The sequence below is a fragment of the Nannobrachium achirus genome (assembly GCF_963921795.1).
Source record: "Nannobrachium achirus genome assembly, chromosome: 1".
Classification (NCBI taxonomy): domain Eukaryota; kingdom Metazoa; phylum Chordata; class Actinopteri; order Myctophiformes; family Myctophidae; genus Nannobrachium; species Nannobrachium achirus.
The window spans coordinates 15,730,586-15,749,243 of record NC_137810.1 but is presented as its reverse complement, the minus strand read 5'-3'; the positions used below and the strand labels follow the sequence as shown (position 1 = coordinate 15,749,243).

Sequence of the window (18,658 nt, the reverse complement as noted above, 5' to 3'; positions counted from 1 at the left end):
CCATAGCTATAGTGTGGGACTTCGTCTCATCGCGTTATCATCCAGACTTGGGGAGGATATGGGAGCTTATAGGTATTTTAGATTTTTGAAGGTGACCGACATGTTCCTACAGATGTCTGCAGTAAAAAACAGGGTGTAAAATTATATTCCGCTATCAAACAACTGTTTAAATCAGGGTTTTTGACAGCCTGTGAAAAATGTAACACAGATCGCATTCCCGATCAGCAGCAGATCGGGAATATGCTTCCGTGTTAAAAAGCAGAACGGAATGACCTTTACTGTATAACGAATCCCTGTTGGACACATTTCTAACATCCATACATCAATACTGTTGTAAGCTATAATGGACAGACCAAGAAGAAAACATTAGATATAATGTACTACATCATTTTGATGAGATTTATAGGTGACGAAATGAAAAAGTAAATGCTGACAATGAGGCAATGAAGTTGCAGTCAAGTCATATTCCTAAAAAAAAAGATTGTAAAAGATAGTAGCTCATTTGTACGGCTTACACATACTAAAAGCACATAAATGTATAGTATATGGATGAGCTGTCAATCAGTGTAATGGCCTGTCGTTACTGTTAAGAGAAATGGGACGTGATGTGGGGGTCATGGGAGGACAGCGAGTGGAAGAGGGTCCGTTCAGCTCCATCAATCACTGGGCTTCAATCCCAACTTTCATGTCAAGCCAAGAGTTATAATTAGTTGCGCGCGGGCGTTGCGGACTGAAAACAGACGATCTACAAGCGTACAACGCCAACAGCCTGATGCGTTGTGCGCGTGTAGATCTGCTATTTTCGGTGCGCGACGACACCAGCATCCAACCAAGTATAAATCAAGCTTAACAGTGCCATTACATGCTTTATGAAATGGGTGTTTCACAACTTCAGTAATGAGGAGTAATTAAACTAATTATACATATATAGGGAGGGAATATTGTCATGCCCAGTTTAGCATGGCGAGCATTTTAAGCATGCTTGGCATTCAGTCAGTACAGACTCCATACATTAATAGAAGTCGTGGGGAGCTAGCTGTAGGCTGTTGCTCATGACACACCACAAGTTGCCCCGAGCTCTCGCTTTTAGTATCCTCTTGTAACCCTGCACGAGGTAACCAATCTGTTGAGGGTAATCTATATGTCGCTGTATAGGAGCCGCTGGTGACCCTACACTTGCTCCATAACAGACCTCACACCAGGTCCTGAGCGTAGGGGAGTTCAGGGTCAGTCATCTGAGGTAAAGCCATTATGTACGGCGTCACGGCTGCCAGTGCTCACACCCGAGCGTTTTCAGACATAAAAAAATAAAAATAAATATATATATATATATATATATATATATATATATATATATATATATATATATATATATCATTTCTGCTGTGAATCGTTTTCATGCAATGACTGGGCGTTATTATTTGGAGTAGCACACAAGAAGTAGGTGCGGGAGATGGCATCATTCCAATGAAAAGCAACGGTCAATGCTGTATCTACACATACAGTACATATCTATTATACTTTCTATGTTTTACCCCTCTTATGGGGATAATGGACTTGAAACTTGCCTGAGACTTTGCTTTAATTATGAGTCATACAGTGTTTTAATGTAGTTGAAAGAGCTTATTGATTTGAAAAGTATTGCCAAAACAGTTATTGGAGAAAAGCTTGATTTGCAAACAACATTTTACATTCTTGACTCCATCATAGCAATGTGATCATGGATGCTACAGTATAGTGTGTTTATATTTTCATATAGGGATACTAATTTCAAGCTATCAGGAGAGAGAACACTTACATGATAAAAAAGTGAAATTAGAAGTAAAACTACAATATTTTAAGCAGATAAATGGGTTGTCTTTCCTGACTGGATTAAATTGGTGGCTGAAATGAAAATACAGTAGGGAAACGGCACCTTTAATACAAAAAAGTATGCTCATCCTTGCACAGAGACTGACTCACATACTGTAAGCTTCTGACTGAACTTCACAGGTGTTGGCTGTTGTATTGGAATGACCCCTCTGAGTAACAAAGCTCCACATCATTGACCAAGGGTCCACGATGGGTCAAAAACTATTTCGGAGCGATGCTGTCAGCACCATATGTAAATGTCCCAGCACAGGTCATAAAGGAAAACAGGGAAAAAAAGCCAGCACTTCAACTGAAGATACGCGTCAAAACATTTAAACATGTTTGACAGTTGAAACCATCATTGACCTTCCAGCGGGCTTTAACCGGCTGCGGGGATTGAGCAGTTCAAAATAATCCCCACTGTCAAATGTCACTCAAGCTCAGAAATAACAGAAGTCATCATCCAGCTTAGCCCGGCTCCAATTTTCGGGAGAAGGACTCGTGCAAAATTGCTATATTAACCGGCAGCCATGAAATCTGTTAATTTTCTTTTCTCCTACAATAGAGATCAAACAGTGGTGGATTTGGGTAATTAAGTGTCCTTGATGCCTGTTGATGTGAATAGCTCCACTTACACCTTCACGTTACATCTCAAGTAAAGCCTAATTTATACTTCGTAGAACGTCAGTGTAGCGTGCCAAAAAGAACGGATATACAAGCGAGCAACGTGTCGTAACGTGCCGCACTGTTAGCTTGAGGATCTGCTCTTTTTGGAGGAGCCAGCATGGAGGGAGCAGGGCCTCTAAGCCAATCAGAGCCAGTCTGGTTCACAGCCTTATTCCACAGAGTTCATGTCAGACTCCTAATGACGCTGCCCTTCCATGAATACTCTCAATTATGTGAAATGATCTCTGTAATAAAGTCTTCAATCAAAGTCACAGACCCCCTACAGAGAAGGTCCCGGGCATTGCATAAAACTATGCTTAACGCTGAGTGACTGGGTTCATAATTATGAGAAATCTGTAAAGCGTCCCTTTTTAATTGGCCTAGTGTTTTGGTTTATTTACACAACAGATTAAGAGAGACACAACCCAACACTACTAAGTCGATTTGACACCATGTGTGAAAGGTTATGCAATTGTCACCATATCGGGTCAACCAGATTGCCCATGATAATGGCAAAAGTTGACAGCTTTTGCTCTCACTGTAATCTGGCTTTTATAGTGTTTGTGATCTATTTTGGCATTTGTGCATGAAAGAGCTGCAAGCATACAGGATACAAACTATAAAGAAATGGATTCAAGTTAAATAAGGTTTAGAAGCATTAGGGTTCCTTACAGCATATTATCTATTTGGTTGTGTGCTTAGGAATTTTGAGTTTACAGTACATCATTTAGAAACACAAACATAAAGCAAGGGGGGTGGGGACTGGGGACTGGGAGGTTGGCATCGAGCCAACAATCTGCATGATATCCTTGGGAAAGAAACATATATAGTACTGTACAGAATACATCTACAAAATTAGAAATTTGCTTTTATCTGAAATCAAAGAGATGCTCGCAAATCTAATAAACGCCACCTTTTGTTTTGGTAATAATGCATCATGCTGGGACTTGCTTTTCAAGCAAGATGTAGATGTTTGTTTTTGAACAAATATAATTAGGCTTTTTGTTTTTTTATTTATTTTTTTGGTGTAGCTGCAATGTTCAAGCTAATTTGTATTTAGTAAAATACAGTCCTTGATGAGCTATTCCCAGAGGCTAAGAGGCCCAGTTTGTCTTTTGAATCGGCATAAAATCCTTGAATTAAAGAAAACTCAAGGGCCTCTCACACTTTCCAGAGATTGTGGAGTGGCGGAACGCACTGAGATTAGAACGTCCGTCTCGGCGGCATTGGCCTGCTCTATTCTCGGCGACGGCAGCATTTTAATTCTCCTTCATAGGTGCGCTCAGTGACCTGCTGTGCATGATCTATGAAGGCCTTGCTTCGCTGTGTGAAGGACTTCATGCTGTGCTCTTACTAAAAGACTGGTTGTTTAATTGTTTCAGCCTTGGCATATTGAAAGTGTTTGGGAACAATATGCCACTCGTCTTACTTCTGCGGATCAAAGCTTGGTGTAATGATGCCCCCATGATGATCCCTCTACAAAATGAGCATCCTCCAAACTCTAAATAGGGTACAGTACTGGTGCAAGTACAGTAACAATTTAAATAAACAAACAGCTAAGAAGCTGAGATATATCTAAATACTGCACAACCTCTGCCACTGTAAAATTAATTATTTTATATATATATATATATATATATATATATACACACACACACACACACACACACACACACATATATATATAACAGTCAGTTTGGGTAACTCAGTGAGATTGGGGTAAGAGCGCTCGCTTTGTCGTTCACCACACCCCCCTACCACCACCTGGATCAATTCACCTTGATAGTCTCTTATCAGCGCACCTGTGTAATTCTGCGTATTCACCATGAGATGGCGACAACAGCCATTTACTTGTGTAGTCGGTGACGTCACTCGTTTGCGACACCTCTTTCTTTGTTTATCTACTAGCATAGCTTAGCTGTGTTTAGCCATTAGCTATGCTTAACTCTAACCCTAACCTTAACCTCTGTAAAACTATGCCTAACCCTAACCCTAACCTCTGTGGGGTGAGGCGCTATCTTTCCTGCCGACGCTACGTTGTCGTTGTCTTTGTTGTGGATCAAAGCGACCGCTTGTTCCGCCCTGCGCCGCACAACGAGCGCTCCTGTTCTCAATTTCACTGAAACTCAAAAAAACGGTGATATATATATATATATATATATATATATATATATATATATATATATAAATATATATATATATATATATATATATATAAATTCATGTCAAAAGAGTATTGCAAAGATGGAATATGATGTGATGATTTTATGGTAGATGACATTATGAAACAGTTTCTCTCCTAAGCATTGATTAAAACCATGTGTTCCTTTGTTGTGGCATCGAGTGCTGAATGCCAGATGAAATGGCCTGGTAGGAGCACTGAAAGGCAGAGACAGAAAACCAATGTCTTGTTGAAGCGATCATTAGTTACTATTTCATGTGTTTGTTCCTCCTCGGGGTAACACCGTCTGATCTATTTAGCATTCCCAATAGCTGGTGAATCACTGCCGATGCTCACCGCCCAGACAACAGGCTTGTTTGTTTTTTCCGCCAAGCTGTATTGACTGTAATGCTCAACAAACCTATTTACCAAGAGAAAAATCTTAAATCTTACATTATTTATGAAAATCAATTGTGCACAGTGCATGCACTACACTTATCTACATAAGTCAAACTTCCACTAGAGGAAAAACAGGAATTGATGAATGTTCTTTCCTTATGGTCTGATTATTTTGTGAACTCCGAGAGCTCTCTCCAAACGTTCAACATTCTCCTCTGTGATGTCAGGTTCTGCTGATAGTCAAGAAGACCCACGTGCTGTAATGTTTGTCTGGATTTTTGAGAAGGACCTTATGGTTGTGCTATCAATGACTGCATGCACACTAAATCGTTATCCGCAGACCATCACCATGGACACCATTACTTTTATCTTGTCCAATTAATTTCCTACCAACGTGTACAGTAAACAGGGAATATAATAAACTCAACCTATGAACCTCCAGTATGCAATCTACCGTGGAAATTAAATAGTCTAACAAACAATGGGCTGTGGTATACAGTAAGCGCGATAATACCTCGAGATATGAACGGTATAAAGTTTTAATGCACAGCGTCCATATCACTGGAGGCTGCCAACCATATGGAAGAAGTTAGGAGAGCATGGTGTTCACCTCCCATAAATACTACTCATAATGGGTGCTTTCCAGGGCCATTTGCAATCTGTTAATTTAAAGCTATAGTAGCTAAGTATTAGAGGTCATTATTCAGTATTAGAGTTTTCACGATTTTCTTATTTCTGAAAATACTTTTTTTTTTACTCTTAACTCATACCTCGCGATCCCCGTAGAAACCGTAGATTTCCCGCTGTACCGCGCTGCCATGCCCGTAGAGCCCGTAAAGTTTAATTAGCTTTAATCATTATGAAAGGATTAAAAGTATTAGCGCAGATTTTCGCTGATTCTGGCTCTTTAGGCCCGCCCCCCTAACTGTATCCGGTCATTTCCGGTCTGGACCGGATCCAGCTTTCCGTATCCAGTCTGAGCCTGGGCCATAGTCCCGCCTCCATTGGTTTACTGTGTAACAGAAGTGGAAGCTACTCGGCGATGGAACGCTCGTTTTTCAATCGGATTTTTGCGTTTGGAAACTTTGATCCAGTCTCTACACGCCTGGATTATGATCCCTGCACATATCGTGCGTTTTGTGCGCGAACGTGTCCACGTGTTACCATAGCGCATGCCTGGCTTTTTTTCAATGTTTTTTCATGTAAACACTGGCGGATAAGCAGGAATACAGCGTGGCAACGGATATGTCTTTTTCAATGGGGTTTTTTGTATTCGAAAGCTTGTCACCGAGTCTACACGTCTACTAGATGAGTCGCGCACAGATTGTGCACGATGCGTGCGCGTGCCCACGCTAAAAGGTAAGGACAATTTGGCAGCTGCTTACTACAGCTATGTTTAAAATGGCAGAGAAATTGTTAACATAGGCTCTCAAAAGAGGAGGCGTTAGTGAGCAGGCCTGTCTGACATACATAAAAACAACATCCTATAAATTAAATACACAGGGACTACTGTTCCATTTTTATTCATTTGACGGCAACTGTAAACAGTATGCACCATGATCTCCAGGCGATCTAAGCACAGCCAGAAATATAATAAATATACTGGTGTGTACAAGGCTGAAAACTTGGAGGATGAGGATCAAGTTGCATCTCTCTGTTCAACATATCTTACATGTTCATGGATGAAACTACAGCTATGGCTGCAACTATCCATTATTTCTTTGTGATTATTCTATCAATTACCTTCTTGATTAATCACATAATCTTGAAGTGTGTTTTATAGCCATTTGTTATATATCAATGCAAATAAAATCTATAATTATATATTAATATTATAAACAGAAATTGCTAAAATAGTTGATCTCTAAAGCCTCACAACGCGTCGCTCACACTGTGGCATTTTGTGAATTTGTAGTATAAATAGATGTATAATTCATTAACTATTTCACCCCTAATTCCAGCTCATATCAGTTCATATTATTCAGTAATATAACACTGCTGTACTTAAACACTGAGCTTATTTGCTCATAGGATTTCAACGGTTGAAATCCTACGGTTTTCTGGTCATGAGTGAATGGGTTTCCATCTGTGTTTGTTTGTGTATAGAATCTAAGAGTCCCACATTGCATCTAGAGCATGAAAACATCATTTAAGATCTTTTGGTGAATGCGCTTGACTTCTAAAATGAACAGGGAGCTGTGTCACGTCTGTATGTGAGGTATTGTATGTAGAGGATGGATGCACAGAATGCAAACGGGCTTCCATGAGACAAATGAAATCAGATGGTGTAAACCCCTACAGAAAAGACCTGTTAAAAATTCATAAAGGTTAAAACAACTGTTTATTCTGAGCGTTTCAACGAAGGACGGTGCGCAGCTCCCTGTTGCATTGCCATCCCAAGCGATTAAAACAAACAAATACGTGCATACTGTACTCAATTAGTCGATCAAACATGTGCACGTGCAGACACACACACGCACACACACACACACACACACACACACACACACACACACACACACACACACACACACACACACACACTCTTAAAAGAATACATTAGTGTTTGAGTACCATACCACTTTCGTTTTAAAATCAATTTTCTTAAGCAGTTCTGTTTTGTTAGATGTGACAACATGGAACATACAGTAGCAGCAAAGACGCAAGAGACCAGCAGAATGGCATGGCATAGATGAGCCAGATGTGAACCTGTGACACGGTCATAGTTTGTGCCTTAGCCTTCTGAGCCAGAAGAGTCCCAACAACAACAACACATGGTTTAAATGTATTCTGGATAGATGATGCATTTATGCATGAGGAAACACAGGTAGAGCCAGTTGGAGAAAATCAGTGTCTGTTCCAATGTCGAATAGATATTTCCCTGTCATCTGGAAATACTACTAGAGTGACCAAGATTAAGGATCAGCTGATTAAGTGTGTGGTCTCGTGTGCTCTTCTTAACACTTAGAATGCCAATATTTTGGTAATTATTTGGCTATAGAGTGCCGCCATTCACTTGCGCTTCATTTTGAAGCGACAATCGAGTCCATGTTGTGGAAATTTAAAGTCTGTAACGGCTAAACAGCGGCCGAGTATTTTCACACTGAAATGAAAAATCCTAACCGCGGCCGATCGTCACGGCCCAGTGTCGCTGTGAAAAATTTATCTTGGAAGTAGATTCCCAGATAAAACCGCTTCTTTGCATCAGCAATAAATAGGAGCCTATGGAGATTAGACGCTTCCTGATGCCGGCGGCCGAGTTGCATCATGGGATATGTAGTGTTTTTGCTCACCAGCGACCGCAGCAGCGCTGGTTTACTTGGTAACCATGGTAACCAGGTAACATGTCCCTGGACGTGATAACGGGGCTATGGCGCCGCTGCCCCATAATTTTTATCACGTTCCTGGACGTGTTTAGCAGCGGAAGTGTTGATGAGGGCTGCTCTTACCTTAGGTGGAATCATGGGGCCAGCCATGTAAGGAGCCAGACTTGGCGGTGGATCTGTGATGTAGGTTTTCTTGGGAGCTGGAGGCTGGTATCCTGAGGTAGGGGCGGGCTCAGGTGCCCAGCCGCCAGGGCCGCCTGTGAGGGTTGCCCCGGGATAGTGCTGATCTTGGTAGGCACCAGGGCCCATGGGGGAAAAGCCTGGCTGCGGTGGTCCATAGGCAAAGTCGGGGCCTTTGGGCTGGGCGGGCATGTACTGCACCTGCGGGCCGCCACGGTGAGGCACCTGGTTCCCGGGGGCCTGCTGGTGCTGGGGCCCCGGCTGGGCGGCCCGCACCTGGAGCAGTGGTGGAAAGTAAGTACATTTACTTAGGCACTATTTTGAGGTACTTTACTTGAGTTATTTTTTTCTTGTACTTCACTACATCTCGAATCCAAATATTGTAATTTTACTTCACTACATTTATTTGAAAACTTAATCACTAGTTACTTAGTAGATTGATTATCATTACAAAAACATGAATCTCTTCAACACTATACATTTGAAATATAGGCGATCTACAAACTCACAATGCGTCGCGACTCGCGATGCGACGCATTTTGAGCTTACAGATCTGCTATTTTCAAAAGATTTGTATACATTTGAAAACTTGAAATGGGACATTCTGCATAATGAATACTTTTGGTACTTTAAGTACATTTAGATGCCAATACTTTTGTACCTGTTAACTGTTCTGCTGCTGTAGACGATCCTCACCGTCATTCAAATCGGTGACTACATGACGCCGTTGACAGCGCTCACCGTCAATCTTACTGTATTTACAGTAAATGTATTAATACTTACTTAATGTCGCTCCGGTCGCGGCCGCATCGGTAATGTCCGCGATTTGTTTAAAACGCACGTTGGGCGTGCACGCGAAGTGAAGCTCCTCCATGTTAAGTCAATGGAGAGGCCCATAAAGAGACTTCATTTAATCCAAAAGAGCCATTTTGAGCCATTTTGCACCAGATCTGATGTAAACAATACACACGGCAGGGCGCAGCCATGTTTCTCTTCTCGGCTCACACTGTCATGTGACTAGATGACGTAATCGTTGCCGTCAAGTGATAATCCAAAAAAACAAAAACAACCCCCTTCCAGCCCTTCAAAATAATAGCGGCGGCCGACGGAGGAAACGGCGCGGCACCGAGGCAACAAGCAACCTTCAGATTAAGAGGCACGAGTTGTGTTAAGACAAAACAAATCTAGTTCCATTCCATTGTATCAAAAGATGTGCAAGGCTGAGGTGGGGAACTTTTGTACCTGTATTGTACTCAAGTACATTTTGAATTCTGGTCTTTTACTTGTGTATTTCTATATTGCAGTATTGCTACCGTCACGTAAGTAAAACATTCAAGTACTTTTCCCACCACTGACCTGGACATTGAAGGTGGGCTGGCTGGGAGTGGAGGCCGTGGCATAGGAGGCGGCCACCGGCTGAGGAGCGGTCTGGAACTGGGGCTTGGCCACCGGGCTGGCGGAGGAGGAGCCCGCCCCCCCGGGAGCCTGGGGCTTGGGCGTCGATTTCTTGGTGGCAGTGAGAGGCGGCTGGTTGGGAATGACCATACGTTTGTAGCCCGTCACCGGAGCATTGGGACTGGCTGCTGGTGGTGGTGGGCCACTGGAGTTCTGGGCAACAACAATGAAACAGAAGCCGACTCAACCACAGGAACACTAACCTCACATCATCACCAGACTTTTCAAACTCGGAGGAAAGCCTGGCATACATTTTAAACGGGCGTGTGATCCGGTCTGGGCTTGGCCTAAACCCGGAAACAGGCAGAAGAAGGGGCGTCGCTTTGTTTTGGTCCCGCCTGTTTGTTTCTCCAATCCCTATTTAAACCCATTTAGGCCTGAACACATTATGACGCAATATTTTATGCTTTAAATGTAAAAAAATAGCAGATATACAAGCTCACAGCGCGGCACCGAGTGCCGCACTGCAAGCTTGTAGATCTGCTATTTTAGAAAAATCGTGAAAATTTGAATTTTGACCCGATTCTATAAGTGTCTTTTGAATCCTTCTAAGATTTTTGGAAAAAACCTATGTTTCTATGTCAGCAATCTGGCCAGCCATCGTCAAAGAAAAGGTCATTTTCACTTGACTGGAGCTCAGTTAGTCTGTTCTTGAGAGACTACTATGTCAGTGGTTCTCAAACCTTTTCATGTGAAGGACCCCCAAAATGATATTTATTTGGCCACGGACCCCCATTTCAAAATATCTAGTTCCAGGGACCACCCAGAAGCAAAATTTGAGTTACAAACGTTCGCTTTGAAAATACATATATTCAAAGATTTGCACACATTTTCACGACTTTTTCAAAAATAGTAGATCTACAAGCTCGCAGCGCGGCACCGCGTGAGCTTGTATATCTGCTATTTTTCACTGGTTAAAGCATTCAATAATTCTAGGCCTAAATGGCTTAAATGCTTGAGAAGTATAGTCTTGCCAGTCGCTAAGAGTTGGACTAAAAGATGGATATACCAAACAAACTTAAAAAATAAGCAAAACTACGCAGCATCAAGTGGTTTATTGGGTAGGCCCTAAAATTATGCCCTTGAGCATGGGACATTTTTTAAAACCGTTTCCGGTTTGGTAGTTCCGGCCAAAGTGTAGTCCGTCTGATGACTACAACATGACGTACAGTAGGTTGTTTCCGCTCCAGACCGGATCAGAAACCCAAAATGCTACCGATCCCAGACATTCAGCGGAAATAGCCAATCTACAAGCTCACATGTGTTGTGAGCTGAGTTGTAAACTTCTTTGCCTTTTGTTACTACTTTGAAAAACATTTTTAAATAGTTCAAATAGCTGATCTACAAGCTCACAACGTGTCGATGTAGGTCAGCTATTTTAAGTATTTTAAAATGTTTTTCAAGAGATTTTCTTTTTGAGATTTTCAAGAGGGGCCTGATCCACCTTACTGCTGTGGACTGGTTAATATTGCCTCCTTCTGCTTATATCACATCACAAATAGTTATCAATCAGCATGCAAATAAAAGTTTGCTAAATGTGACCGCCGTCACTGTCAGCAACTACTGTACAATTTCTATTAAGAACTTAAATGTCGTAAAACGGTACTGAAAAGCATTTCTGCAGTAAACAGGATTAAACTAGATAACCTGAGCAGCGCAGTCCTCGGTGAGCAGTGGAAGCGCGGCACTTTGATTCCAGAGCCATTTATTGATAGCGTGGTTTACAGTCGAGTAATTATCCAGCCTGGCCTCCTCAGAGTCAATTACAAGGCTACCTCAACGGCGGAGGCTGTGCGCTGTCCCGACCGTGGCCGGCCATAAACCAGGGCTAATAAAGCGGGGAGGGAAGGGATAAATTGTTTGGTAGAGGACGCTGTGACAGCAGATTGGCAATGGCACATGACACTTGTGCTGACTCTAGCTGCCTGTACGGGCAAGATGTTAAATCATTTAGAACGGGTATACATTTTGTGTATCATTATTTTATGCTTTAACTATTGAAAAATAGCAGATATACAAGCTCACAGCGCGGCACCGAGTGCCGCGCTGCGAGCTTGTAGATCTGCTATTTTTGAAAAATCCTGAAAATTAGAATTTTGACCCGATTCTATAAGTGTCTTTTGAATCCTTCTAAGATTTTTTGAAAAACCTATGTTTCTATGTCAGCAATCTGGCCAAATACCGTCAAGGAAAAGGTCCTTTTCACTTAAATGGAGCTCAGTTAGTCTGTTCTTGAGAGACTACTATGTCAGTGGTTCTCAAACCTTTTCATGTGAAGGACCCCCAAAATTATATGTATTTGGCCACGGACCCGCATCTCAAAATATCTAGTTCCAGGGACCACCCAGAAGCAAAATTTGAGTTACAAGCGTTCGCTTTGAAAATACATATATTCAAAGATTTGCACACATTTTCACAACTTTTTCAAAAATAGCAGATCTACAAGCTCGCAGCGCGGCACTCGGTGCCGCGCTGTGAGCTTGTATATCTGCTATTTTTCACTGGTTAAAGCAGTCATTAATTCTAGGCCTAAATGGGTTAAATCACAGAGATTTGTAGTGCCTGGTGTTCCTGGGAAGAAGAGACTGTCGTAGACCAGCAGCAACGGAGCTCTGTGCTGGGATTCTCACTCTGAACACCACCATGCACCCGCTCTGATCTAGCTGTTATCGTTGATGTACTGTATCAAACACATGAAAACATGTCGAAAGATTATGTATTTGCCCTGTCTTACGGGCTTCTGTCCTCTACATAACTATGAACTGTTTTCCACTGATTATCGGTGTCAGAGACTTCCAACCAGACTAAAATGGGGGCTATCATTAACCTTGGCTGGTCTTATTAGGTTATTGCCTAAAGGGGAAATAATCAGAGTCAAATATTAATTTTGCAGCACTCGTTAGACCCTTTGAAAGTTGCCGTGATAAGATGTCTTCCTAAATTGGGTCAAAGTGTTTGCAATTGATTTCCCTTAACAGCTGATCGTTGCAGAGAAGCCATGCACGCCACGCTGCATTGTCATTTCCTTGGTATGGAGAAATATAAAATATGGTGTAATTGCATCAAGGGTGATGAATTCATCATGTTGAAGTAAATAACAAATGTGTGTGTGTGTGTGTGTGTGTGTGTGTGTGTGTGTGTGTGTGTGTGTGTGTGTGTGTGTGTGTGTGTGTGTGTGTGTGTGTGTGTGTGTGTGTGCGTGCGTGCGTGCGTGCGTGCGTGCGTGTGTGCGTGCGTGCGCGCGCGCTCATGTCGAGGGGAAGAGGCATAATATGAGATAACAGCATAAGTGTGTGTGTGTGTGTTTCATTTCCTCCAATCTAATCAAAATAAGAGTTGATACCCCAAGTAACTGTAAAAACAACAACAAAACAAACAAACAATTAAAAACAACATAAAACTGCCTCTGGAATATTCTATGCTGCAACTCTGATTTCGGTCTCAGTGATTATTGCTGGGATTTATAAATAAATAAATATAAGAAGTCTGTCTTCATACAGAATGTGTGGAACAATCTCAGCCATGCCCTTTAGGAAGTAAAATTACTCAATTTAAATGTTTCATGGTTTTTAAGTAGTCCAGATTATTAATTTATCTTTAAGGCCTTAAAACCTACAGTAACATTTACTTAGCAGAGCACTGGAAATGCAAATAGGCCCCTCAAAATAATTACACTGTCATGGTACATTTTCCACCAATTAGATTAAGTGTATGAATCCAGTCCTTTCTTAGGTGAAGGAACTGATAGAAGGGGTACAGTTTGCCAGACCTGAAAACTATGGAAACTGTTTTACACAGCCCTGGAATGATCTATACAGAATGGCCAAAATAATAGTTCATGTGATTTATCTTTCTGACTGTATAATACCGGCTAAACAGTGAATGTTTAGACAGTCAACAGTCCTAACAAGGCCGTTTAGGATACTGTAAATACAGCTAGTCTCTAAAGGTCCTTAAACACCTTCAACATCAGTGTCACTGACATATAATGCAATATTCTAGTACTGTAGCTATGTGGCTCCGACTCTCCTTACTAATAGAATTGTTGGTGAAATTGGAGCTCATTCCTGTATGCTCAACGTTGATATCGCAGGAAACACATGACACCAGTTGAAGCAAGGAAACAGAACAACCTTAGGAGATTCAAGACATGTCAAAAGTGATGGGAGGCTTTTAAATGATAAACCTAGCATGAAAAGGGCTGCTTAAGGCTCTTCTGTCAGAAGGACTTCCTGAATTCAGTGCTTATTATGGTAGCAAAGCAAAAAAATAAAACACAGCTGGATCAGTGGCAACCGACAGAATGGCTCCTCAAGTAAACATCTCTTGTTATGAAGAAACAGGAGCCAACCAATGTGGGATCAGGGTAGCTGACTGATGGCCACAGAGAGCTGCACGTTTCATATATTGGTCTGAGCTACAGCAGTGGCCACTGGCCCTTTACACTAAAAGATGTACTGTACTGTATATGTTCACCTCCCACACCCCCCAATCCCCTCTTAACCCAACACGTTGCTTTTGATCACATCATCCCTGCATCCATTGGCTCCCTGGGGCATACGTTGTGCATACACTATGCGACACTGCTGTGAAGTGAGCTGGCATTATTTATACAGCTCTGAAAAGCAACATGCAGGCTGTTGGAGATACAGGGACATCCGTGTGAAAAACAATATATCAATATAGAAGGAATGGAAATAATTTCCCACAAGCCACACAAATGGCAGGGCTGTGTGTGCCAGATGAATCCTGGCATCTCTACTTTGGGCAATATTTTAGAAAAAATGCTTTTTTTAAAATTTCAGTGGGTGGGGGCATGCATACAAGCGGCTAAATATGTCTTTTTAGACACAATAACTGTGAGTAAACAAAGTGTGAATAGGGTACCAAAAACCAAAAGGAGACACACAGAACACCTGGGATTAGCATGTCATCATGTAGGAGCTATCAACAAGTATCCTATATTAAAATTGGCTACTGGGAGGGTGGGTGGGCCGGACGACGGACCCCGGCCACGTCACTTACTCAGACATAACCATAAACAAACCCGATACGCCCATATATACGCATGTCACAGTGGTTACTGTATGTTTTGTAATAATATTTAAAATCTACAACATAACTACAGGAACCAATGCCACTGACATGCCAATTCGTGTATACATGCGACCTGGCGGTCGCTTATCTCCCGATTAGGGAGTCTTACTGGTATTTACTGTACATGTATAAGGTTAGGTTTACATAAACCATCTTGGTAGTTTTGAAAAGTACAGTATGACTTGATGGAGCAAAAGCACAGGCATACTGATTCAACAGTGCAGGGAGTTCAAAGCCATGCCAGGGTTAACAAGTGATGCTCTCTAGAATCTCTGTGTAACGATGGCACATTTTATTCCCGTGTGAGTATGGCAGATGGCAGCCTATGAACGTGACCGCATGAGGCTGAAAGACAAACTGTTCACACCTCACCACGCGCGTACGTTTAGCAACAACGGCAGGCTGTCACATTCTCCCCTTTGTCGTCGGCACACACAACAAACCAGACAAACGGTTTGGAAAAAGTTTTTCCCTTCGCTTGTGATTCAAACCGACTTTGCAAACAACTTACAGTGAGCGTGAAATCTCACTGAGACTCCTCAAGAAAGGCATTTTGACACATTAAAAAAGATTAGGATAGACTATGCAGACCTTGGGGGAGGCTGAGTAAAAACTGTAAACTTTGCATTTCAAACCACGAGAGTAGGGAGATGGGTGATATTTTTATAGCAAGCTTCAGGGAGAAAAAAAAAAAAAAAAAAAAAACAACCGTAAAGAGGCAGAAATTCTTCATTCGTTTTTCAGTTTCCATACTCGGATGTTCTCTCTAAACTTCCTTCCTGCTCTTAGTTCCTATAAAAGGTGGGGACACTTGATGTTTTGGCCTCAGCGACTAGGACATCTGTCCACCTCAGCCAACAACACACAGAGGTTCTGTGATCAAAACTTTCACTCTGGCTTTTTATCATTTTATTTTTATGTTTCACATTCTTTCACAAATAGCCAGTAGAGTAAGTAAAAAGTAGGGCTTAAGTAGTTAAGAGTCTCTTGAAGAGTAACTTACAGTGCAAGGTACGGACCGGCACAAACTGCACCAAACCGGAGTGAGTTTTGCTATTCGTTCAGATCCGCCCTCGGTACAGTCAAGCACGTGACGGGGTTATCAGTCCTCTGCTTAAAATATAGTTCCAGATAAGGCACATTAAGTGTGATTAAAGATGTCTCCTCGAAATGTGGCGAAATGAGTCGAGACCCCCAGCTGTTTTTGAGACTATCTTCCATTTGCAGATAAAAGTGTATTATACAAGTATTCTGAACTTTGTGCCGTCCTGCGTATCTCATATTGGGGGAGGGAGGGGGTATATAGAAGCAGGCTTTTCTTAATGAAGATCTTATTAAAATAAAACATATCAAACTAGGACATTTGAATTACATTAAATGTTTGCAGTACTGCTACAGTATTATCTACTGTTAAGTATCACAATATGTTTCTTGCTCACGTGTCTGTAAGTTTTTCAGGAGTACAGAGTGAAACATGGTCTCATTACTACAGTATCAAAAATAACTACATCATTTCAGGTCTGTTTTGTTTAACAGGGTTTCAGCCTTTAAGGCATTGTAAATTGCTTTGCTCACACGCAATATGCAGCCTAAAATTAGGTGTGAGGGAGTGAGGGAGAGGGATATGAAGGAAAAAAGTATCAGCACACAAATGTGAATTTCCATTTTTGAAAGATACAGTATTTGTAAGAATAATAATTAGAAATGTGCATTTCTAGAGAATAGGTAATAAACATTTAAGAACTATTCTAAAAGGGTCATTCGAATGTGTGATCTTTCCATTACTTTAATATTTTTATTGCGACCGTCAGGTCGCAAGTTATTATGAAAAGCTCCACCGGCTGTCCCTCCCTCCCTCCATCAGTCTGTCCCTCACGTCAAGTCGCGTCACACTTTTGCCCCTACTCCGCCACCGTTGCCCCTATCCATGTCAAACTTTGCACACACACTCCTTGGCTGCCAAACCACAACCTCCAGCCCTGATTTCTCTCATGGCCCTCTTCTAGCGTCACCATGAGGCCGATTCTTGTAAAAAGAAAAAAAAAGAAGTTTGTGTATGCGACCTGACGGTCGCTTATCTCCCGATTAGGGAGTCTTACTGGCGTACTGTACTTCGTCGACAAGGGTCTGTACTTGGTCCCCTCCTTTTTAATTCTACACCAAAACTCTTCGCCGCTCATAAGACATCACGGAGGAGACCAGAAGTATGCGGTTTCCATTGTTTTACATTTATTCCTGTGGGGCATTTTTCAAATAAATATAGTTCTTTGAAAATGTAGTCTGACCTTCAAAAAAAATCTACAGTACATGAAAAAGCAGCATGGAAAATAGCTAAATAAAATAACTGACTATCAGGTATCTGATGAAGGTCAGTAGGACCAAAATGTTGCTCTTCAATGGAACTGCTTTTGAGCGGTGCTAACCCCTCCTACGCATGTATGTCCTAATGTATGCAGTCTAGCACACAGTACGAGACTAACGTCATAGAAAGTACGCTGAGACCAGGGACGTGCTGGCCATTGGGAAAAGCGGGACAACTCCCGAACGGCCGGTTCATTACCGTCTGGTCCAGGCCGGCCATTAGGAAAAAGTTAAAAATAAAATGTCGGCCTTCGTTCCATTTTGGGGGCTGGGCGGCCAACAAAGTAAATCGTCACTGTCGGGCAGAAACCTTGTATCTCCAAGTTTCAAATGTGTAAATTTTTTCGCAAAGCAAAGCCCTGCTTCATCATACAAGGCCGTCGCACAAAAGTAGTGAAAACAGCAGATCTACAAGCACACAACGCCTCGCGTTGTCGGCTGTTTTCACTAATTTAAATCATTTTTAATATGATGAATACAAAACAAACGGTTTTGGACATACAAGGTTTCCACCCGACAACGATGAAATATAACTCATGTAATTGGCCCACTGGCTTGTCACTTGTCATGATCTGAAATGGCAAATCTTTGAGTAGCAGCAGCGCTCTAGAGAGATCTCTCTCTCTATAGCGCGCATTGAGGGCCTCTCCAACTCTTTTTCCCGGGCTGAATCAGGGGCCCAGCACGTCCCTGGCTGAGACCGATATCATCACAGCTGATCACGGACAGAACGGCCCATACAAGGAGATACTGTATGTACACATGTCGTGTTTGATACCATGTTTGTAAGTGAAGACAGTGTGCTGGACTTCTGCCTCTAAATCGCCCCGCCGATCCGACAGATATGTCTGAGTCTTGCTATCAGAGTACCCGTTGTACCCGTCTGTCTGTGACCTTCATCAGATACCTGATGGACAACTGGATATCCATATATGCCTATATATGAGAGTATCGGGTTTGTTTATGGTTATGAGCCCTGCAATCACTCATAGAAATAAGTCCTGCCTAAAGGTTTTTTAGTTTAGCTTTTTCTCTAGAAAGAGGAGGAAGAGGAACGCGGGCAGTGAATCTTTGCCAACTGTTCCATGTCTGAGACGCAGCATAGAATGAGTGTATAGATTGAAGGAACAGACGCGAGAGCACGCCACGAGCCAGGTGGCGC

General features: G+C 42.1%; 1 protein-coding gene across 1 annotated transcript in view; it reads right to left on the bottom strand.

The window, feature by feature from the left end:
• lpp (LIM domain containing preferred translocation partner in lipoma) overlaps positions 1–18,658 on the bottom strand; it is a 219,893-nt gene that overhangs the window by 69,983 nt on the left and 131,252 nt on the right. Inside the window, 2 exon segments of the mRNA XM_080727235.1 lie at positions 8,527–8,859; positions 9,940–10,191. Coding sequence (XP_080583361.1) covers positions 8,527–8,859; positions 9,940–10,191 — 585 coding nt within the window.